Here is a 23,548-nt window from a genome sequence, read left to right as displayed (position 1 = left end):
TCTTCATACCCATTTCTAATTCATCGGAGTTTACGTTAAGAATTGACGCATGGGTTGATACACAATGAAACATCATTAATCATTACAGGCTACTGCTCAATTATTGGCTGTGGGTTTCATGTGCTTTTTGGACATCCAACAAACACTATGCTTCCATGAGACCAGAAGGGTTCTAAGGACATAATAGTATGTTACTTTTTTAAATCGACCATTGGGGAAAATATATTACAGATCAAAACGTTGTCATCAATTGGTAGTTCTTCCTAATTATTTTCATTGTTTTTTATTTTAATTATTGGCTACCTTTGTAAAACTATGAGCAATTGACACAAATGACCCCTTGGTGAATTTAGAATGGTGTCTATTTTTCAGAAATTTGTAGCAGTAAAGGTTCTACTTCAGCTTTCCCACCTATTTTCTTCCACAAACTCCATGTAGAATAAGTAAAATGGACTACCACTTAGAAAAATTTAAAAACTGTGGGATACATTTTTTTTTTCTTTCTTAACTCTACTTCTTCCTGAAAGCTGGGACGAAGGTGATCATAAGACAGAATTTTTTTTTTAATGCAATTCGCAGGGGGGAAAAGCATAGGTTTTATTGCACAGTGCTTTTCCCCGTTTTTCCAACAAGAAACAAAAGTTTGCTATAAATAGGTTGTTTTCTTGGTTCCTTCAGGGGATAGACAAAACCGATTACAATCTCCACAATGTCGTGGATCGCTTGTGCAGCATTGCAGAGTTGTCATCCACATTCCTGCATAAATATCTGTGTTCTAGGAATATGTGATTGGCTTAAATATATATCAGAAGTGATTAATGTCCAGTCTGAGTGTATTCTTATGGAATCCTCATTAAGAAAAAGTGTTTGCATTAGTTCCTGCATTATAGACTAAACGTGTGCATTAACAAAAGTGGCTGATTCAGCCTTGATACTCTTAAATGATGGCACTGTATTTTAGGCGCTGCTTATTTGATTACAAATTCTGAAGCCTTTTTTGGCTCCTTGGACAGTTAGTGGCAACTGTGTGGTGCAGCCATTCGCCACTCCCGACATCCCAAGAACATGCTAATGTTCCACTCCATTGAATATCAGAGTTACTTTCTTTGTGTATTTGACTCACTCAAGATAGCAATGGTGGGCCATCAAGCCTTTCTGTAGGAGGTTACAGGAGTTAGAAACTTAGATACAGCATGACACAGCAAATAACACTGAATACCGTCAATGTCTGGCCACTGTTTTCACTCCCCAAGAACACAGGCATTTTATTTCCTGATCAAGAAGATATTCTAGAACTAGGATGTCAAAGGAAAATTAAGAGGTGCTGATCACTTATGCATGGGGAATGGAACGAACATCTACTCTCTAGGCACTAGATTTTCTATAGCTTCGGTCCTGTAATCCGTATTATCCTATGGGACTACTCTCGAGTTATCCCCGGAATCTTTGTAACTTGTCAGGTCATGTGTGATGTGGAAGGGTTTAAACCGTTTCTCCTGCAGAGGATTCAGATTTCTGCATGAATACAGATGCAGTGACCGTTGGCAAAACCCTTGGACTGGTGCAACCTTACATGCCAAACAGGACAACACAGAAGGCTGGAACCTCGGCTTCTGAGTTTCCAGTACTCATGATGTCTCTTTAAAAAAAAGTATTAAGTCAAAAATCATTGCTCTTAACATTCATTTATAGACTTCTAATGGCCTTTCAAGACGAGGTGCTTCTTAAGACCCCAAAAAGACACTAGAGTAATCCCCTGACCAGACAGTGGTGATAATAGGGTTCCAGTCACTGTTTAAAATCACCCAGATCCAGGAACCAGTTAAGGACCAAACTAGTTCCCTTCTTTTTAATTGGACAAAGGTGTTTGTGCAACCTCATCCACTTTTGGTATTTTTTGGATAGCTAAGCTTGAGAGCCCGCCCTGTATTTCAAAATATTCCAGTCACTGTCAAAGTTTATCAAAGGCATGGACACTAGTTGGTTAGGGTCTATTCTCTGAGTTGATTGGCTTTTCTGCTTAGGGTCTCAACCACAATCTTTAGTCAACATCTCCCATACAGTGTAAAGTTGAAATATGGTTTAAACATTTCTGGATACAGTGTGTCCTTCAGCTAAATGTCCAGAACTTGCACCCAGCCCTGGTTCTTGTGAAATTGTGTAGCCTAGATATTGGCATTGGTCACTGAAGGTGTAGACTTACTGTAGGAAGCTGGCACTGTATATACTAGACCAAAATGAGGTATACTGTGCACAGAGTCCAGTGGAGTCTGAAGGCAGAGGTAAAAGTAGATAGCACCTCACACTCTGGTAGTGGGAGCAAGCAGTAGGGCTTTATCAGAGGGTAGTGTTAAGGATTTGTTGTACACGCTCAATCAGCAAATGATGTCACACACTTAAAGACTGAACTCCGACCAATTTGATTTGTATAGAAATATTAAGTTGTATTTATTTCTAGAACCAAGCAAGCCTGGCACAGGTAAGTGTATTTGATAATTGTCAAGGCAGGTTGAACAATACAAGCAAGCTGAATAAAAATGACTTTGTTAGAGGTTTGTAAATGCTTTCAATTCAGTGGAAATTACTGTTGGATTACTTTGAATTACTTTGCAGATTACTTTTTCTACTCACCTACACACACACCTAGCTAACATACTAGATATTTCCTAAAGAAAAGGTATGTAAGCAATTTTCAGTTCTTTGCAATGTATTCCTATGGAGTGAAATGAAGTTATTGGTTAACAGGTAAGTACTTTGTTGTGGGAGTTGGTATTCTGGGGTTAGAACCAGGGTTCCCCCAGGGTCAAGGATGCACTCTTAAAACACCCTCATCGGCACTATGGCATCCGAGTGAAGAGTGCTGAAACCCAATGTTATCCAATGGAGGATAGGGGGCCTCCGGTTGGTGGCTGCTCACGAGCAGGCCACAAGGTAGTGGGAGCAAAGCTCCTGAGGTTTAGCTCAGGGCAAAATGGGATTCGATTTAACACCCAAGGTTCACCCGCAGGGGTGGCTGGGGGCAGGGTGCTGGTTTGGTGTCAGGTGCCCTGTTGATTTCAATGGGGATTCTCCGGTTTCAACAAAGGCTGCAGGCTCAGGGACGAAGGCTTATGGAGGTGACCACTGGTTGGAGAGGTAAGTTGGGATGCCTGGGGATGCTCGGACACCGTCAGTTGAGCCACCCAAGGCCTTGGGACTTCGGGTGCAGGGGTGTCTTTAGGCATCAGGTTTTTCTTACCAGCACCGCTGGCGGTCGGGGGGATCCTCCGGAAAGAGGTTGCAGGCTTCGCTGGGAGATTCGAGGCAGGTCAGAGATCACCAGATCTTGGGTCAGGATCGACGGGGAGACCTCCTCGTGGTGTTGGGCCACTCGAACACGGCCGTGGGCGTTGGGTGCGAAGTCGTGCAGACTCCTGGATTTGGCCAGAGCCAGAGTCTGTGAGTGAGCAAATCTGGTGCTCATGGGAGACCGAGTCTTTTCTGTGGATGCAGGGCAGGTCCTCGAGGTTCTTGAGGTTAATGGCTGCGGGACACACCAGGATTTCGCTTCTGCTGGTTTTGAGGTGGGGGCAGGCCGGTAGAGCGCGGGCCAAGTCAGTGCGCGTCCTCTTCTTAGCTTTAGCACGGCTCTTCGGTCCTTCTTCTTCTTTTCTTCTTGGTCGGTTCTTGTCTGAGGAGGTAAGGTTCAGGGTTGCCCCTAATTACTAAATGTAGGGATGTTTGAAGTAAGTAAAGGTTGGGACCAATGGGTCCCTTCCTTGAGGTGGGTACACCCTCTATTATGCCACCCTCCAGTGGGAGGGTGGCATATGCCTCACTCTGGTTGGCTGGGTCCCCCATCTGCAAGATGGCGGGGACTGAGAGTTGTGCTTCACCTCGCCTCCCCCACCTGAGGGGTGGGGTTGGCAACGGTGGGCACACCTCCCTTCCTCCCTTTGTTTTCCTGCCGATTCTCCCATCCAAAGTGGGGGTCAGAACCGGTGGGGGCCCTGTTGATTGGCATTACTGCACCTGTACCCTCCCCACTGGTATCGTGCACCCAGCTAGAGGGGTGGCTGACCTATGCAAGGGCAGTGGGTTGTAGGCATGGCACACAGGGATGTGTGCCATGTCGACTCTTCACTTTGTTCTGCACCAAAACACGCAGCCTGCAAAGGCAGTGTGTGCGTGTGTGTAAATGTACAGGGCCTCTAAGGGTGGCACAATAAGTGCTGCAGCCCTTAGAGGCCTTTCCTGGCCACAGTGTCCTTGGTACCTGTGGTACCATTTACAAGGGACTGACCTGTGTCCAAAGAGTGCCAATTGTGTTTCTTTTCAATGCAATGCAGTTTAGGGAAAGAACATATGCCCTGGGTACCTGTTTGGCAGGAAGCCAGGGCACGTTCAATCAAAGCACATCAGCAATTTAGCAAAAAAGTGGGTGCAACCATGCAAAAAGAGGGCACTTTCTTACACTTACAAGTTGTTCAAAGTCAGACAACGCTCTCCAACCTTTGGGTCTTCTGTATCTTGGCCAGCTACGCTACAAGGGTCTTCTGGCTTTTGTGCAACCTGCATTCATTGCAACATTCTTTACAAATTCTCCAGTTACCGAATCTGCTCAGCTCCTTCGACATTGATAGCAAAGTCTAAATTCCTGTCCTTGCAGGTAGCACAACTTCACTCAGTCTAGTAAGAGGTTAGCAACTTTGCATAGGTTCCAAGCCTGTTGGTAATCTTTGGCTGCACTGGTTTAAAGGCCTACAGAAAGCTAAGTCCACTCAGACATCTCCTTAAAAAAATCTTTTTCTCTTCAGAGCCCGTAAAAGTGCATTTTGTACTCGTCAGAATTTCCTTTCTCCGATGTAGTCAAAGGTCAAAGCATTTTGGACTGGTGTGGCGCGGCTTATTGATTACAGGTCAGGCATAGCTCCACATCGCTTTCCTTTGCATTGGCAGCCAGCAACAACTCAGAACACCTACTTTGAACAAAGGAATTAAGTGATAACAGGTTTCGGGTAGGTAAATTGTGAAACAGTTTGTTGTTTAAAGTATATGCAAGGCTTGAATGTCCAACATGGAGAAAACCAGACTTCCCAAAAGCAGCAACTATTTTGTGTAGTACAAAGTAGGTCCAAATCGTTTGAAAAAACTCACTGTCTCAATCTCACTTGTTCTCTTTCCCTCTCTTGATCTCCCCATCCCACACCCTTTCAACCACAAGGAACATACATTTTAACCTGGAAGTATCAGCAGGCATCCTCACCACAGGGCAACAGATAAAATGTTCTGTGCCCCTAAACGATGATTGGTCCGCAATTTCAGCCTGTGACAGCAAAGCCTAGGTTGATAGGACAGTGACCACTTTCGTGTTCGAAAAAGGGATATACACTTTTGCCTGCCTTTCAAGGCTAAATTCCTCAGGGTGTGCACACTATCACACACTAGCAGTTACTTGTACATTACTTTATCGGTCTGGCTTCTAAAAAATGCAAAAGCTTGCTTTTCAAAGTTACAAATGTGACTATCAGTGTGTATACTCTTTTCCTTCTCACAGTGTACCATTCCTTATGGTGCATTTGTGCTTTACGTAACTGTACCTTAAGCCAGTCTTTCCTAGAAGTGAACTAATAATTCTCAGATCACTGGTTATTAGGCTGAATTACAACATAAAATTATTAACCAATAGTAGCATTGTGGCTACCCAATGCCTTGGGTAGCCACATCGAACCAGGATCAGGGTTTCTCTGGATGCTCTGAAACCTCTTTCAGCATTGTTTCAGAGGTCTCCAAGATAACCGATCAGCTGCTGAAATGCTAACTCTATAAACTGAGGTTTACCAAAATGCTTCTCACCTGGCAAATAAGTGCACTGCCACCATTAACTTCAATTAAGAAAAAAGAGTGGGTGTGGCAGTTTATGGCTGGTCTTAAATGAAGATCTACCTACCTAGCTGGCCCTCTGGAGATTGCACAAACTATTAGTAGTTGTAGTCACAGGTCTCATGGTAAACCTAAAGGAACCAAAAGAGGCAACAGGTCTCCGCCAGGACACTAAACAAACCTGGCACTACTACCCAGAATCATAGTATCTTCCATACAAGTTCTTGAAAACCCTTTGGGATGCGAAAAGGGCTGAAACCTTTGCAGCAGTGACTTGAACATGAGGAGTAGTGACTCATTACAAATTAAATTTCAAATAGGGCAGGTAAAATATGAAGTATCTTATGTGAACCTTCATGACTGTCAACTTAATTGATGAGAAACGCAGCATAATAATACAAAATATACAGGTCAGAGAAGAATAGACTTTCTGAGGACTTTTGCTCCAACATAATGTACTGTAAAGTTTTTGAGGGATTTGATCTGCCAATGTGGATTTGCTTGTAGAGTTACTACTGAAACTTAGAATGAAATCCTCTTTGGACACCCACGAAGGATACATAGAACTAATAATCTGATCATTTAACACATGCTGTTTATTTCGTATATTTTATGGTTTACTTCAGTTAAAGAGATTCCAGGAAAGTGACTGTGGTTACACATGCAGTGGTTAAATATGTATTGGAAATATGAGACTTTATAAAAATATTACATTTAGGCAAGTCAGGTAATTGATAATATTTAGTTTGATGCTTGCTTTCTGTCACATCTGTGTATTACGTTGTGTCCTATCTCTTGTTGTATTTAGTTTAAGAAGGAAGTGGTGAAGGAAACCACAGAGAAGCTCAGTGAGAAGTTGATCATCCAAAGTCCACACTGGAATAGCTCCAACAGTTCTATGGCGGTATCAATTCAAGTTCCAGAAAACCAGACTACACAAAGTGGAGCCCATGAATGGATGTTGCCCTGCAGCAATTGCCGCACAAAAATAACTGGAGTACGCTATCAGTGCAGGTATGTGTCCTACCAGCAGGTGACTTATAAAACAGTTTTCCATATGTCTAACTGTGTGCCTTTCTGATAGCTCAGCATGTTGACCTTTGATATTTAATCTTCTCACAAACTAATCTTTAACATTTCTGGATTAGACCCTGCCAGGCTCTAACCCAACATTCACGCATACAGGTCTTGCCCATCTTTTCCAACCCAATAACTCTATTAAGATGTACAGTAGACATCGTCAGTCTGTGTCTCTGACTTCTGTCAGCATTCGCCAAAATTCATACAAAATGTAAAAAATAAATGATGAAATACTTAACATCAGTATACCCTGTGGACACACTCATGAACTCCAAACACATTTCCAAGGAACAAAATGACTCACATAAATGTTAGTGTAGTTACTGAGCCTGTATATCCTGATTCTTAATTGGAACTTTCATGCTGTTGAAGAGCCTGGCTGTGAGCACATATACAGCACTGTTGATTCTTAGTTCCCCTTCATGCATAACAAGGCAACATGTCACTTGGCTATGCATTCTTTGCTGTGAGGCATGCGTATTATGTGACAAAAGCTTGTTTATAACAGCAGGTTCCTCACTCCCTTTCACCCACATGGCTCATGTCAGCTGTATTGACACACATGGTCCTTAAAGGACCTGCACACATCAATGTGTTGTATAATATTTCTACCTGTAGTTGGGAGTTAAGTGTATTTGTGTATTCCACCACTCATGAATTTGATGTGTGGTGGAGTTAAGAATCCGTAATTGTGGCAAACGTCATTCTCTTCCCCTCTATGCAATTTCACCTTTCCATGAGGTAGCCATTTGCTTGTAAATGCATGGAACCATGGTGGAGCTGTGTGTGTTCCCATCTGGAAGTGACCTGGCCTTCAGTACGGCTGTCCCCATTGAAGCATGAAGAAGCGCTATGAGACCTTCGGGTGAAATATGCCCTCAATAAAAATCCATACAAAACATAACATTAGCATATGGCTGGTGTAGGAAGGCACCCCTTTTTGTCATGTTCACCCGCTGATACACGGTAGGTGCTATTGAGCCGGCACCCGACGCAACCCCAATAAAGTGCGGGCCTCCAGCAGGGACTAGCCTTGGGACACTGTTCCCCAGACTCGAGGGTACTCCTTTCGTTTAGGGCAAATCTACAATTCGAGATTATAACCACTCCAGCAAGGCACATAGCCGAGTGGTTAACCCTTTTGTACCTGTCACTTGAGCTGGTTACCTTTCACTTTGGAACCTCCTTTCACGTGCACAACCTCAACAGTTAGGTCCTGAAGAAACGCCACTGATCTTTTTTAGACACACTAGGCGTGAAACATGTTGACCCTTTAATAAGTTACTTGGGCACATTAAGCCTCACAGTAACCCACCTACCTTACGGTATTTTATTCTACCAGGGGTACCACATTATTAAAGTCTTTTTGTGGACACCCTTAGGTATTTTTAACTTTAATATCCTCACTGCACGCACTTCACCTCCTCCACCCCTGGATGTAGCCCGCAAACCCACACTCACCCGTCAGCTTTTCTCTTTTAAAGACCTCTGTGAAAGTGACCCTTTTGCATGGGTCCCGTCGGGCATTGCAGCGCCGGCCCGACGAGGAACATAAGCCCAGTGATGAACCCTGACATCCTTCGGGAGGCGTGAGGGCTAACAAAGGGGCAAGACCTGGCCCTCCCCTTCTGGACTAGATCCTTGATACCGGGGATGCAACTCTTCCTCTCTTTTTCTCTTTCTCTTTCCCTTTCTCTTCTCGCTATCTACTCTAATTCTCTCCTCCTGACGAGTGGGTGATATTTTACACCCGACTCCCGGAACAGTGTCCCCTCGTTTGATTGAACACCCCCACTTTTTGCCACAGGTACTGATGTTTTTCAAATGATGTATACTGGGTCCCTGCTAATCAGTCCCCAGTGCTGGTGCTGTTTCCCTAAAACAAGGTAAAATGTTGTAATTGTCACACAATTGGCACACACTTTGGCACCCGTATAAGTCTCTAGTAAGTGGTGCCCCTGGTACCTAGGGCATGGGTACCAAAGAGGGTCCCTAAGGGCTGCAGCATGTATTATGCCACCCTAAGGGACCTACATACAAATTGCAAGCAGTCTGCCATTGAAGACTGAGTCTCGTGGTGCAAACCATGAGTGAAAACACAACATGGCACACTTAGTGTGTGCCACACCAAAGCCAGGGGCGCCGCGCACGATGTTGGAAAGATAGGGTCTGGCCGCGTTAGGCCCCTTGTGCAGCAATGTCAGAAGCACCAGAGTAATAGTGCGCTATAAAAACAAAGAAAAGACATGATCACACACACACTCAGGCATGAATAAACACACAAGCCTAATTTTCTTTCTTTTCCTACACGGGGAGACCGGAATCAATCAGGGGTCAAAAACATTATAAATAGCCTTGCTGCTATTATTTAGGTCGACACATGTCATCTTAGCAGAGGAAGGATTATATGATTCTGTTTTATTCGAAGGGCCTTCAATGTTGTATGTAGACCAGTAAACGTCATAGTGTCAGACGTGCAAATGAAAAAATTGTACTGCGTGTATTTGGGGTACGTCACAAAATAAAAAGAGATATATGCAAGAAAGATACTAGAGAAAACGATATATAGCAGAGATAAAGGTAAATAAACGGAGGAAAGACAGAATGAGAGTGAAGGGGGAGCTTGAAATGAGGGGGAAATGACAGAAAAAGTGCAAGAAAGAAAGGAGGAATGATACAGAGGACACAGGAGAGTGAAAGGGGGAGATTGAAATGAGGGTAAAAAAAGGAGGAAAGACAGAAAAAAAGTGAAGGGGGAGCTTGAAATGAGGGGGAAACGACAGAAAAAGTGCAAGAAAGAGAGGAGGAATGATACAGAGGACACAGGAGAGTGAAAGGGGGGATTGAGATAAGGGTAAAAAAAGGAGGAAAGACACAAAGAGAGTGAATAAGGAGCTTGAAATGAGGGGGAAACAAAAGAACGAGAGCAAGAAAGAGTGGAGGAATAACACAGAGGACACAGGAGAGTGAAAGGGCAAATTGAGCTGAGGGTAAAAAATTGAGGAAAGACACCGAAAGAGAGTGAAGCAGGAGCTTGAAATGAGGGGGAAACGACAGAAAAAGTGCAAGAAAGAGTGGAGGAATGACACAGAGGACACCGGAGAGTAAAAGGGGGAGATTGAGCTGAGGGTAAAAAATGGAGGAAAGACAGAAGGACAGTGCACAAACTACATAATAAAAGGTGAAATGCCAATGGCATGAGGTGGGAGAGTGGGCCACCATGTCAAGTCAACCCAACAAATACGGGAACCACCACAATATTTGAGCACATCCTATATCTCGCCCACCCTAATGTGCAGCTATAATAAACTATTTTTTGTGTTTACTTTTGAAATGAATAAAGTGCTGTAGATGTGCAACCCAGGTCTTGCCAATATGCTACTTGTCACCTTTAATTTAAAGAAAAGGTGAAAAATCATCTGCCCAGTGTTCCAAAATTTGCAATGTGAGGCTCTTCGCTTACTACTTGATGTGCTTACAACACCTCTGAGAATGACTAATGGTCTGTTGGTAGTTTGTGAATAGCTAGCTAGCAGCTGATATCCTTTTTATCCCTAATACCGTGATTGCATCCCAATTAATTTAAGGAAGCCAACAGGAAGCATTCCTCAGGTCTTGCTTACATCCCCCCGACCCGCCCACTGGTAAAAAAAAAAATGGTGGGGAGCCACGGCCAACTGACAAGTAGGTCAAGGGAGCCACGGGTTAAAAAAGTTTATGAACCACTGCGATATGTGTAAGTCGCCCCTACAGCAGGCCCTGTAATCCTATGGCATGGTGCATTATATTACATGTGAGGGCATATCTGCTTGAGCAGATATGTCGCTGTGCTGCCTAGTTCAATTCCTAGATGGTACAAGTGAAAAGGGACGCCATCTTAAGTACATGTACTGGTCACTGGTCTTTACGAGCTCCCCAGCTACAAGATGGCTCCACTGAAACCTATGGTGTTTGGTATCAAATGCCTTTTCTTAATACATCTGTACTGTTGCCAGTACAAGATATTTTTTTGACCTGAACCCAGAGGGTCCCCCATGTAAAACCTACCGCTGTCTAATGTTATGACTGATTGATCTCGTCCAACCTGCCACCACAGACATGTTTCCACTCTCCCTGAGGCCAGAAACAACGCCTGTTCCAGAGAAAGGTGTTCACACCTCCTCTAGCAGGATGCCTAGTGATTTCGCATATCAAGGCCAGGGGCTTCAAAGCCCCTGCCGCCTTTAATATGCAATCCTGGCTTTCCCCCAGACCTGGGAGATGCCACCCCCTGCCCTGAGGCTCATTTGGCACCAGGACAGGCAGGAAAATAGCTAAGCTGGTAGGCGTGTTGCACCACCAGCCTAGTAACACTTCTAAGGTGGGCTACATGATGTGCTCCACGAAAGAAGGGTTCCACCATTTTGTTTTTGGTAGAATTAGGAACTCTGGGACAAGGTTATGCTCCCCACAGAAAGTGGTCATATAGGGGGGTGTAGCCTTTTGGCTACTACTCTTCACTCCCTTTAATGTCTCTAAATTCAGTATTTAAGTGGCCCCCTGATACCATGTACTCAAGTTCACCTAAACAAAGAAGAAGGACAAAGTAGAACCGGAAAACGCAAGAACCGTGGACTAGCTGTGGACTTGGAGTCAAACCCTGCCTGCCTGTTCCTGTCTTAACAATTGCAGGGACCCAACTCATACTGCAGCTGTTCATCCTCCAAAAGCCTTGGAGGGCTGCCAGCACTTCGCCAAACCGCCAGGATCTCCCTTGAAGTGGAGGAGCCATTTCTCTGCAGCCACGACCACACCCTCCAGTTCACCGATCACCGGGACCATCGACACAGCAGCCGCCCAGAAGGAGGCCACCATGGCCCAGGAAGTCAGATCTTTGTCCCCACCCAGTTTGGAGATGCCAGGACCCCAAGGAGTCGCCCTGCACCAATACCCTGAGTACCAGACCCCTTGCAGCAGCCAAGGCTTGTTCAGTGTCTAGACTGGACATCAACACCAGCAAGAACGACCTACTGACGAGGGACGTCAACATTACCAAGGCCAGCACCGATAGAGGCCCTGTTGTCCTGTTCTGAACCAGTTTCCAAGCCAACCTAACAAGTGAGAGCCTCCACCGCAAGCAACCTGCCGGACAAAACACCTAAAAACCTATGTAATTTTTTCTAAATTGGTGTCAAATTTCCTTTTTGAGTGTGTCTCATTTATTGACTCTGCGGGTGCAACACATGTCTAACACTCCCCTCTGATGAGCCTAAGGCTGCTCAGCCACACTTCCACAAATAGAGTACCTTGGGATTGCTACAGCAAGCCCCTGTACATTAACAAGGGATACCTGGACTTTCTGCACAGTGAACTTTATTTTGATTTCTATACAGCGAGCCAGCTTCCTACACACTATATAAAGAGCCAGCTTCCCACAGCTTTTTCTTGTGTATTGTGGCATGGTGGGTGAAAAACTATGGACTAGAATGCAGCTGAAAGCGATTGTTAGCGGCTGAGAATAATTTAAGCATTTCTTCCATTCTTTTTATTGTAGCTTTGCTATTTCAGCACTGTTGCAGGGAAGCAGTAACATGTCTCAGTTTATCCCCCATTATAAATTCACTGAAACGTGTTCCTGGCACTCTCCCAAGAATACTTCCCTTACTATTGTGGCGCTTTAAAGCTCTGTGTCATACCAGAGCACCAGTTTTCTTTTAGGCCCTGATTTCATGCTATATATGTGAAAGTCTAACAGTAGCTCAATTATAGCGAACGGTGAATAGTAAGAACCATTACACATGCAAGTTGTATGTTATCTTTGTTATGAATGAAGCTTGGATACTATGAAGAAATGTTTTATTTCACTGGCAACTAGACACATGGTTAAACCTTAGTCTCCCACTTGTATTGCTGCTTCAAAATTGTAGATGCATAAGGAGCCCAAAAGGCAAATGTGTTGCTCATTCTTGAAAAGGGGAGTATGGGGGTACATTTCTTATAAGCAAAAGACTCACATTTCCAAATGCAGCTCAAGGGCTCATCCAAGAAAAAACCCGCATATTTTCTCCTGACTCACCGAAACACCGTTTTCTCCTGAGCATATGTCTTTCTCAGGAAGCTCACAAGTCATTCGCTGTCCGATTTACATAAATGAAATCCAGGCGCGTCTATAATGAAATGCAGAAGACCGGAGCAAGTTTGCCTGAGATGTAGTGGTGCGTGCAGACGTTTGTAAGTAGTTTTATTCAAACTTGTTTTTAGACATAAGGAATGCTGTGACTCCACCCTCAGCCCACAATGCACGAGGGAGATGAAGGCCAGCTCCCGGAACAATGTTGTTTATTCAGTGGGACCTTCGGACCAGCCATCCAGACTTTTATTTCAGTGACAGGGACATGTCTGCAGAGAGCTCCTGTTTTTGGTGCCTGCCTTCAAAACTTTAAACACCATCTTTTCCAGATTGCAGTAGAGAAGACTGTTACATTCTCTGTATATTTGTTTGGTATTTCCTATTTTATTGTATATTGCCCTTTTAATGGCTGTGTGTATTTTTAATTATGGCACATGCCTTGCAGTTGTTGTTACACCATTTTGGAGCTGTTGCTCTGACATTCTGATCTGCATCTTGACAACAGCAGTACTGTGCTCCTCTTATTAAAACAGACTTTTAACTTTCCTGGATTTCAAGCTTATTTTCATTGACAACTTTACATTAGCGACGAGGGACCCTGTACCTGCTACTCTCTGAAGCACAGGAGCGGTACTATTTCTTTTGGGATTGGACTCTGGCATATTTTAATTCTTTATGATCCTTCGAGGATAGATGGAGTATTATCTTTGTGAATGAGCTACCTATCTTAATCACCATTGTATTTTTCTCAACTTTTTGAGTGGTTATTTGACCTTGAAATTGAATTTTGAACACTTATAACGTTTTCTGGATTTGGCATCATTTAAACTGGAATTTATGCAGTCTACGTGAATAATCTACTAAAACCATTTTTTTTGTCTTGCTGAGTTGTTCCTGCACCTTTGCGCTAAATTTTGAACAATTTGAGCATTTTCCAGTATTTGCATCCTTCAAATCATCGTTACCTGGCTCGGGATCATCGTCGTCGTTGGTATTATAAGTCGCGCTGTTCACTTTCCAAGCGCGCCTTACCATAGACACCATTGCTGCTGTTGATTCCGACTGGAACTCTTCCTACGTGCCGAGAAGATGATGTGGGAGTCGTATTGACACGGAGCGTGATTTCGTAATCGTGTCAATGTCATCACGCTCAGCGACCATATTTGTTTCTGTTCTCCATGGAAATGCACCCCCATTGACCTTTCCGGCAATAATTCGATGATGCGCACGGCAGCGCGTTAAGTTTGATTCCTGTGGAGACAAACCACAATCTTCTTCCAACTATATTTCGCCGATGTGCACAGCAGCACATCAACTTTTTTTTGCATCGCCGATATGCACGGCAGCTCATTGAGTTTTTGTCACATCGCCCATGTGCACAGCACTATTAGTGTTACTATATACAGCTGAAGGAGATGGATGGCATAATTTTTGTAAAAGGATACCACATCATTTGGTGCCCATTGCTGATGCACATAGCTAATATGGTATTTACTATTGAACTATTGTAGTAATTTTCTTTCTGTTTGTTTTCTAGTATACAACTGGTATTAAGATCATTTTCTTCTCTTTCCTCTCCTTTATACAAGTCTCAAACCGAGTATTATTTGTCTTACTATTACTATAAGTATTCCTCACATTGTTTTTTTTTTTTGGTGTGTATTTCTTTTTATTTTATTGTTATCAACATGCAATTCGATCCACCTACAAAGTTTTTGCAAGCTAAAGGTGAACCTCCAATTCCATGGTCTAGATGGAAGGAGGAATTTGTAACGTATTTAAAAAGCAATTGATGGAGAGAGGATGGGTAATGAGAGAAAAAAAGTATTTTATTACATTGTTTAGGCTCTGAAGGTCAAGCTGTATTTAGAACTTTACCTGTTGCAATTGGAGATTTTAGCACATTTGAAGAAGCACTCATGCGTATGGAAACTAGTTTTAAACCTACAACTAGCATAGCGCTCAATAGGTATACATTTTATACTAGAGCTCAAAGAGAAAGTGAAACATTTTATGATTTTTTAACTGGTCTCCGGGGTCTTGTAATTTCGTGCAATTTTGGCAATCTGGCAGATGAAATGATTAGAGGCCAGATTATTGTAAATGTAACGAGTAAGAAAACCCAAGAACAGTTGTGGATTTTAGGTAATCCTAATTTGAATGACACTATTGCTACTGCAAAAGCTTTCGAGCAATCTGATGAATGGAGGAAAACTATTGAAGATGTAAATGCAAAAGATGACAGTAGTAAAAGCATCGATGAAATATGTGTAGGTAAAAAAATGTTTACCAAGTCTCCTCACCAGAATAATATAGTACAAAAAATATTGTTTGTTTTAGATGTGGAAGTACTAACCACGTAGTGTCATTTAAATTTTGTCCTGCCATAGGAAAGGAGTGTATCAAATGTGGTAGGATTGGACATTTTGCTAAGGCGTGCAAAGATGATCGTAGAAGGACTTTTGATACACATAAAAGTGTAGGCTCCAGAAGTAATGATGTTTCCTTTGTGAGAGGTGTTAACCATTCTGATGAAGATCATGTTGGTGGAAAAAGGTATGGTTGTTTCTATTGTTGATGTGTGTTCTTTAGAGGAGAATTTAAGTTCACCTAAGTGTAGTGTAAAATATTTGAATGAAAATTTAGACCTTATGGTGGATTCAGGTTCGCCGTGGACTATTATAACTGAAGGTTACTTTGCAGAAAAGTTTGGCAAAGTCATGTCTGTTAAGGATTTATGTAGTTCTTATATTTTGGCTCAGAGTATTGACAGTTTTACTATTGACCTGGCAGGGTATGTTGCTTCAGAAGTTGAATTTAAAGGAAGGGCAGCTTTTATTAATGTGTATGTTGCTAGGAAAGGTGTTAATGTCTTAGGATGTTGGGATCAGTGGAGGTTAGGAATCATTCTCAACCCACGTAACAAAGAACCTGTTATGGTTATTGAAGGAAGTGATATTGTTGGAGTTATGAATAAAGGTGATGGTCCAGTTGTTGTTGAAAAGTTGTTTCCGGAGGTGTTTTCTGACACATTGGGAAAGCTCAAAGGTTTCACTCATGAGATTAGGTTAAAAAAAGAAGCATCTCTGGGTAAACAAAAACCTAGGAATGTGCCCATTAACGTGAGGGATGAATTAGGGAAACTTTTGAGAGGTATGCTGGATAAGGGAGTGATTGAAGAGGTGGAGTCATCAGAGTGGGTTTCTCCGATCGTTTTGGCACGGAAATCTGATCATTCATTGAGACTGTGTGTTGATCATTTTGATTGATTGCCATCCCTTACCAAACATTAATGAGGTTGCGGGCATGTTGGGAGGAGCCACTGTCTTCTCCACTTTGGACCTTAGGTCGGCCTATCATCAAATTGAATTAGCCAAAGAATCTCGCCACATGACTGCTTTTATCACGCCACAGGGTTTGTTCCAATTCAAGAGGATGCCTTTCGGACTAGCGTCTGTGGCATCTGTATTTCAGAGATCCATGTGTCATCTTTTTAAACAAATGGAGTCGTGTGTAAAATGTTTTCAAGAAGATATTTTAATCTACTCACCAGATGAAGCAACTCATTCGGAACATCTTAAAATAGTATGTGGGATTCTCAAGGATTATGGACTCACACTAAAGAAGACCAAATGCAAATTTTTCCAAGAATCGGTTGAATATCTAGGACATACACTTTACAAAGAAGGTGTTGTTCCCAAGAAGTCACTTGTTGATGCTATACTTAGAGCACCTTCTCCTGATTCAAATGAGAATCTTCTTTCCTTTTCAGGACTTTGCGAGTATTATAGTAAATTCATAAAAGATTTTGCTTCAAAAATGTAGCCATTGAGAGAACTAACGAGGAAAAATGTTGAATTTGTATGGGGTGAAAAACAACAAAAAGCGTTTGAAAACATTAAGGCAGAAATGATTACTGCTCCTTCTCTTAAACCCTTTTGTGTTGGGAAAACTTGCGTACTTACTGTGTATGCCAGTCTGTATGGACTTGGTTGTGTGTTGCCGCAGTGTTCTGGGAAGGATGAATGGAATGTGGCTTTTGCGTCAGGCATGTTGAGCTTCACAGAGAGACGTTATGCTGTCATCGAAAGAGAGTTGCTAGCATGTGTATGGGGTGTGGAGCATTTTAAGAATTACATTAGGGGTGCACAATTTATTCTGAAAGGGGATCATAAACCTTTGATTCACATTTTAGCTCCTGGTCGTGGTCTTAATGCCACGGCAAGAATAGCTAGGTTAATGTCACGTTTCCAAGAATATGGATTTACTGTTGAATATGTTTCAGGAAAAGTGAACATCACAGCAGATTGTTTATCGTGACTTACCTGTGAGGGTAACGACATTTCATGTAAAGAGGAAATTGTTGCAAGCATTTCTGAGGTATTACCAGACATATTTAGTTCCATTTATGAAGAATTGTGGAAGAAAGGTATGAGTGAAGATAAACTCTTACAGCAAGTTGTTAATTATACCTGTGTTGGTTGGCCTTCTAAGAAGGACATTTCTGATGAGTTATTTCCGTTTTGGAAAGTTTCTGATGAGATTATTGTAGATGGAGATTTTATTTACAGACAAGGAAAATGCATTCCACCTGTTTCATTACGTGATACCATTTTATCTTTGAGTCATGAAAGTCATTTAGGAATGTCATCAATGAAAAGGCTTATCAGATCATCCTTTTGGTGGCCTGGATTAGACAGGTATGTGGATAGAATAGTAAGGGTATGTCCTGAATGTGTGTGCAGTGAGAAATCTCTCAAATGTAATCCGGCTCCGCTCATTCTGGTCAAGTGGCCTGATTATCCATGGCAGAAGGTTGGATTAGTCATTGCTGGCCCTTTCAACTTTCTACCACAAGATTGCCGGTTTGCTATTGTCATGGTGGATTATCACTCTAAATGGCCTGAGGTAAAGTTAGTCCCACGTGTTACCACCAGTAGTGTTGTCTTATTTTTGAAAGAAGTTTTTGCCAGGGAGGGTAGTCCTGAAGTGATTATTTCGGACAATGGTGTTCAGTTGAAATCTTCTGAGATGATGGAGTTTTTAAAATTGCATAATTCGGCATCACATGCCTTTATGATCCTCGAGGGAATGGTCAAGTGGAGAGGTTCAATAGGGTTCTCAAGCAAGATATTCTTTGGGCACGCAATTTTGGTGCTAATTGTAAAGACAAATTAAGAGAGAAATTATGGTTATACCATATAACTCCTCATTCAACAACTGAAGTTTCACCATTCCGATTGCTTAAGGGTAGAGATCCAGCATCTAAATTGTGCCCTTGGTGGTTTAAGAAAGTTGTCGGAGTTCAGACATCTGAGCTAGATAAGGAAGACATAGCTCATAGGGTTGAAGAAAAACAACAAAAAAGTAAGAACCTTTATGATCTTCGTATGAAAGTTAAGATACCTAAATTTGTAGGTGGAGATTTTGTTAGAATACGGAAACCTGGAATTCTTCTTAAGAATGATACAAAGTTTAGCGGACCCATGAAAGTTGTCAAAGTCAATCGTAATAGTGTAGTCACTCAAGATGGACAAGTTTGGAATGCGAGACGTGTTTCTAAATGTTCTATGATTCATTCTTAATGTTTCTAAGGGAAGAGATGTGTTACATTCTCTGTATATTTGTTTGGTATTACCTATTTTATTGTATATTGTCCTTTTAATGGCTCTGTGTATTTTTTATTATGGCACATGCCTTGCAGTTGTTGTTACATCATTTTGGAACGGTTGCTCTGACATTCTGATCTGCATCTTGACAACAGCAGTACTGTGCTCCTCTTATTAAAACAGACTTAACTTTCCTGGATTTCAAGCATATTTTCATTGACAACTTTACTAAGACCCACCTTCAAATGACGTATTTGGCAAATTACTGTGGGGCGGGGGGAGTTGGTGTTATGGAGAAAACCCCCTTCCAGATCTGCCCTATGTGCAGTGCTAAGTCTTCTTGACCATGCCAGTGTAGGGTGTGCAACTTTTGTTTGTCGGTGTTCCAAGTGTCTTGGTGCAAAAAAAAAAAAAACTACATCCGGCACCAAGAATAGTGATGCTGGGCACACCATAAAATGCAGCAGCAGGAGTCGCTGAAGATGTCTGAACAGTTCAAGTTGAAGGACTTGTTCGGGGCCAAAGGGGAAGAGTTGGGCCCATCAGTCATACACCAAGCAGAAAGAAAGCAGAGCCCGGAATTGCTGTCCTCTGAGATTAGGCTGTTCAGCACCACATCCACCGCCTAGTGCAGCGTATGCCCGGGAACAGACAAGGACTTTATAGACCTGTTTTGCAGCATCCCTCACCAAGTGCAAGATGAATCCCCAGGTCCTCCTAAAGTACTTTTGCCAGTGGGACACTTCCACCACCATTGATCTTTTTGCAACCACACAAAATGCCAAAACGTTGCCTCCAGATACTCACACTCTCATAGTCCTTGGTCAATGTAGTAGGGATGAACTGGTCAGAGATATTTCTTTAAACATTTTCTCCACTTCACCTTTTTCCATAAATGGTGAGGGAAATGATAGCAGTCTAAATGACCCTCATTGTGATAGCACCAATATGGCTCAGCCACATTGGTTCTCCATGCTTCTGGATAGATCCATACATCCCCATGAAAAACTATCACTGGTGCCGAATCGTTTAACTTGTGGTCACCTCAGGCACCCAGACATCGGGCAGCTGATCTGAAACGTCCTGTGCCTGTTATGTAGCTAAGTGGAAAAAATGTGTCCACTATTGAGTTGGTAAGGACACACAGACCCTCTCAAAGTTTCTCTGCAATACTTTATTTGTTACATGTTGTATTTATAAAAGCGGGATTAGCATACACTTCTATCCATTACATCAACCCCTTACTTACTAACTGCCAGCCTTTCATTCTCATCTCTGCAGGAAGATTACTCGAAGGGCGCACCCCCTCTGGGATGTATCGTGCCTCGAAGCCTGGGGGTTGCAGTGAATATAGAATTAGGAAGATGTTAGGGTAAAAGAGAAGTGCTTGGGTTTACAAATGTGTGTATTACCTGTCAAATGTCCTGTTGTGATGCAGAAATCCTCGCTGCATTACTGAACTAAGAGGTCATCTATCACCATGTCCAATCCTCTGCTCTGGCGCAGAAAGCTTCACAGTAATGTCCCAGGGGGCCCTCTGGAGTAGTGTGGCTCACTGGTTAGAGGCGGCAGACCCGGGAGCAGAAGTTGGCCCGGGACCAGGGTTCAATTCCTGACGCGTCAGGGTCGTGGACTTGGGTCAGTGGACTCGATAATTCTCGCTTCGGTGCTTACTCTAATCAGGGGTTCCACTCGGCAACTCTGGGCATTAGCTTGCCTAATCTCCACAACGGCCCCATCAATTCCGGGGATGCCTGGCTCCACCTTGGGGACTCCCAGCAGGGACCATCCCACAGGGAAAGCCAGGACGGGTTCCCCAGAGTTATACAGCGCCAGGAAACCTAGTAACGGGTAGCAGTGCACTTTACAAGCTCAAAAGGTACGCAGTCAACACTGGAGCCTGATCATGGAGAGCGTGGTTCCCTCTGACGAGGGCAACTACACATGTATAATGGAGAACGAGTACGGCTCCATCAATCACACCTACCACCTGGATGTCGTTGGTGAGTACCCACTGCTTTCATAACAGTGTAAGCTCTTTCTGTATAGCGCTTTATGCTCAGTCGTGCTTGTTTATGGTACTGCAATCATTTGCAGATGATGGCGTTTTCTTATCGGCTGCACTCTTTGTATCATGTCCGCTCTCCATCTCTGCTGCCCCCTCCTGCGAGTAAGTAATGGCAACAAGTGCTGGTGACTTTGCCGCATGAGCGTCACTGTCTTGGTGTCTGTTGGTGTGGAGGCAAAGGCTTATCGACAGGTGGACAATGCTGAGGAGCAATTTAAAAATACCGTCTTCAGTGGCCTAGGCAGACTTGAACATCAGGAAATTTCACCAACAGGTTGGTGGGGCTGAGGCCGAGTCAGTCACACATTGGTGTATAGTGCTTCATTTCTAACATCCATCACTGTTGCCAGAAATGCCTTGCCACAGCAAGGATACATCCCTGACTCCCTCAAAGTTGGACAAGTCACACCTTTACTAAAGAAACCTTCCGCCGACCCATCCGACCTAAACAACTACCGTCCCATTACCAATATTCCCACTCTCGCCAAACTATTGGAAAAATGTGCACAACTGCAGCTGACTAAACACATTGATCAGTTTGATCTCCTCAACGCTCATCAATCAGGCTTCCGAGCAGGACACAGTACTGAAAGTGCTATGACCCACATAATTGATGACGCGCTACAAATGCTAGATCAAAATGATACCTGCCTCCTCATCCTTCTTGATCTCTCATCAGCATTCGACACCGTTAAACATGAGAACTTACTCGAACTTTTGAACACAAGAATGGGTCTATCTGGGACTGTTCTCAAGTGGTTCACCTCCTTCTTACACAACAGGTCGCAGAAATTCAAGAGTAACAACCTAATGTCCTTGCCAATACCTGTTACGTTAGGTGTCCCTCAAGGATCCTCCCTTTCACCAACTTTGTTCAACCTAGTTATGGAACCCCTCACCACCTTGCTACAAGCATCCAATGTACTTTTTCACATGTACGCAGATGACACCCAATTATATCTCAAACTACAATCTCCCAATGACATTTTACTCCTGAACTCAACAATCAGAAGCACCCAATCCTGGCTTGCCAATAACCATCTCAAACTCAATGCCCTGAAAACAGAGTTCCTTTTGATCTCACCTCCCGCGAAGATCTCTACTTCCCAAACGTGGCTTAAACAGCTAACTGCACTCAATGTCCTACCCACCATCGTGGACTCAGCAAAATCTCTGGGCATAACTCTCGACTCCAATCTCAACATGCAGCATCATATCAGCAAGGCTACTAAAGGTGCGAACTTCCAAATCAATACACTGAGGAAACTGAAACCCTTCCTACCAGCCAAAGACTTCCAAACTGCGGTACAAGCACTAGTAATCCCGCGAATTGAATACGGCAGCATCGCCCTCTGCGGTCTCCCACTAACCACTACTGCACCCCTAAGAGCCTCTCTAAACGCTGCAGCAAGACTCATCACTGGGTCAAAAAAACACTCGCATATCACCCCCGACTTGAAAGCCCTGAACTGGCTGCCTTTTGAAGCCAGAATACATCTGAAAATTGCCTGCATGACACATAAGGCTATACACTTGAGCTCTCCCGGATACCTCAATCAGAAGCTGTCAATCTCTGGCGGCTCTAGATACACTAGAGGCACAAACAATCTGCTGCTAAAACCTCGAAGATTCAGGAAGGAAAAAACGTATAAGCGCTCTTTCTCAGGAATGGCACCCAGGATCTGGAACTCACTCCCTCCTGAAACAAGGCTCATCTCCTCAATCACACTTTTTAAGAAAGAAGTAAAAGCTCTTCTCATGGCCAAATACACTTGAGCTTTCAACTTGAAACTATAAAGGATCGGCACCGATCTATATTACCCAGCTCGATCCCGATGACTTTGTGTTTTTTCCTGTATTGTTCTGCTACATCCCTACGAATATGTGTTTTACCTTTATTATTGTTTCCACCTACTATTATGACTATGTACTTGCATTATTGTTTCACCTGTACTATTATGCTCCCTCACGTATTCTTTCTTTTGGTTGGTATTCCCTGCTCTGTAAAGCGCTCTGATATCTGCAAAGATCTTGTTCGCGCTATATAAAACTTTCAAAATAAATAAATAAATCTGTGTGTATTAAAAATAGGAAACATCCGTCTGTTTTTAAGATTCCCCTTATCAAAGCCTCCATGGAAGGCCTAATGAGATCTCCCTCCTAGGATGCCCGGTGTGCCCATCTGGAACCTAAATGAAGTTCTCAGATGTTTTGGGTCTGCTTTTCGAAACACTACACTCTTCTAGCATGCAATTATTGCAATGGAATGCAGAATTCCCAATTGCCGTCACATTATAAAGAGAATCAATGAGTTGCATACGTATACAATAGAGGAACCATTCATTCAGGTTCATCAAGCTAGAGTAGTCTTGAGTACACAGACTTAATTCTTAACCAAAGCGTTTTCTCCTTTTCACATCACATAGACTATTGAATTGCTCATCTTTTTTCCACGCTTCAACTCTCTGACGGAAAGAGCCTTACAAACCATAGATGTCTAGAGCATGTGTTTCTACAGAGTTACAGATAAATAACGTTTTCCTTCTGTTGATGGTTTTGTGTAAAGGGTGGCATGTTACTGTAACGAGTAGTGTAAATGCCACATAGAAATAGCGTTTTTCATTTTTGGGTGGCTACTGAGGACCCCTCTGGTAGGTGAATATTATGTTGACCCAGGATCTACTCACCTTCAGAAGACTCCTCAAGACCTGGCTCTTCGAGCAGTAGAGGCACCCCCCCCACCCCCCTCAGCGCCTTGAGACCCTCACGGGCAAGTAGCGCGCTTTACAAGTTCCTTGATTGATTGATTGATTACCTGTT

General features: G+C 43.1%; 1 protein-coding gene across 10 annotated transcripts in view; it reads left to right on the top strand.

Moving 5' to 3' along the window:
* NBR1 (NBR1 autophagy cargo receptor) overlaps positions 1–23,548 on the top strand; it is a 657,239-nt gene that overhangs the window by 185,197 nt on the left and 448,494 nt on the right. For all 10 annotated transcript variants that reach the window (XM_078645308.1, XM_078645311.1, XM_078645309.1 and 7 more), the window contains one exon: positions 6,671–6,876. In XM_078645308.1, the coding sequence (XP_078501434.1) occupies positions 6,671–6,876 (206 nt within the window). The remainder of the gene's footprint in view (positions 1–6,670; positions 6,877–23,548) is intronic.

The sequence above is a fragment of the Lissotriton helveticus genome, chromosome 5_1 (genome assembly GCF_964261635.1).
Source record: "Lissotriton helveticus chromosome 5_1, aLisHel1.1, whole genome shotgun sequence".
In the NCBI taxonomy this organism is placed as follows: domain Eukaryota; kingdom Metazoa; phylum Chordata; class Amphibia; order Caudata; family Salamandridae; genus Lissotriton; species Lissotriton helveticus.
The sequence above is the reverse complement of the archived record's forward strand: the minus strand, read 5'-3'. Positions and strand labels throughout refer to the sequence as shown.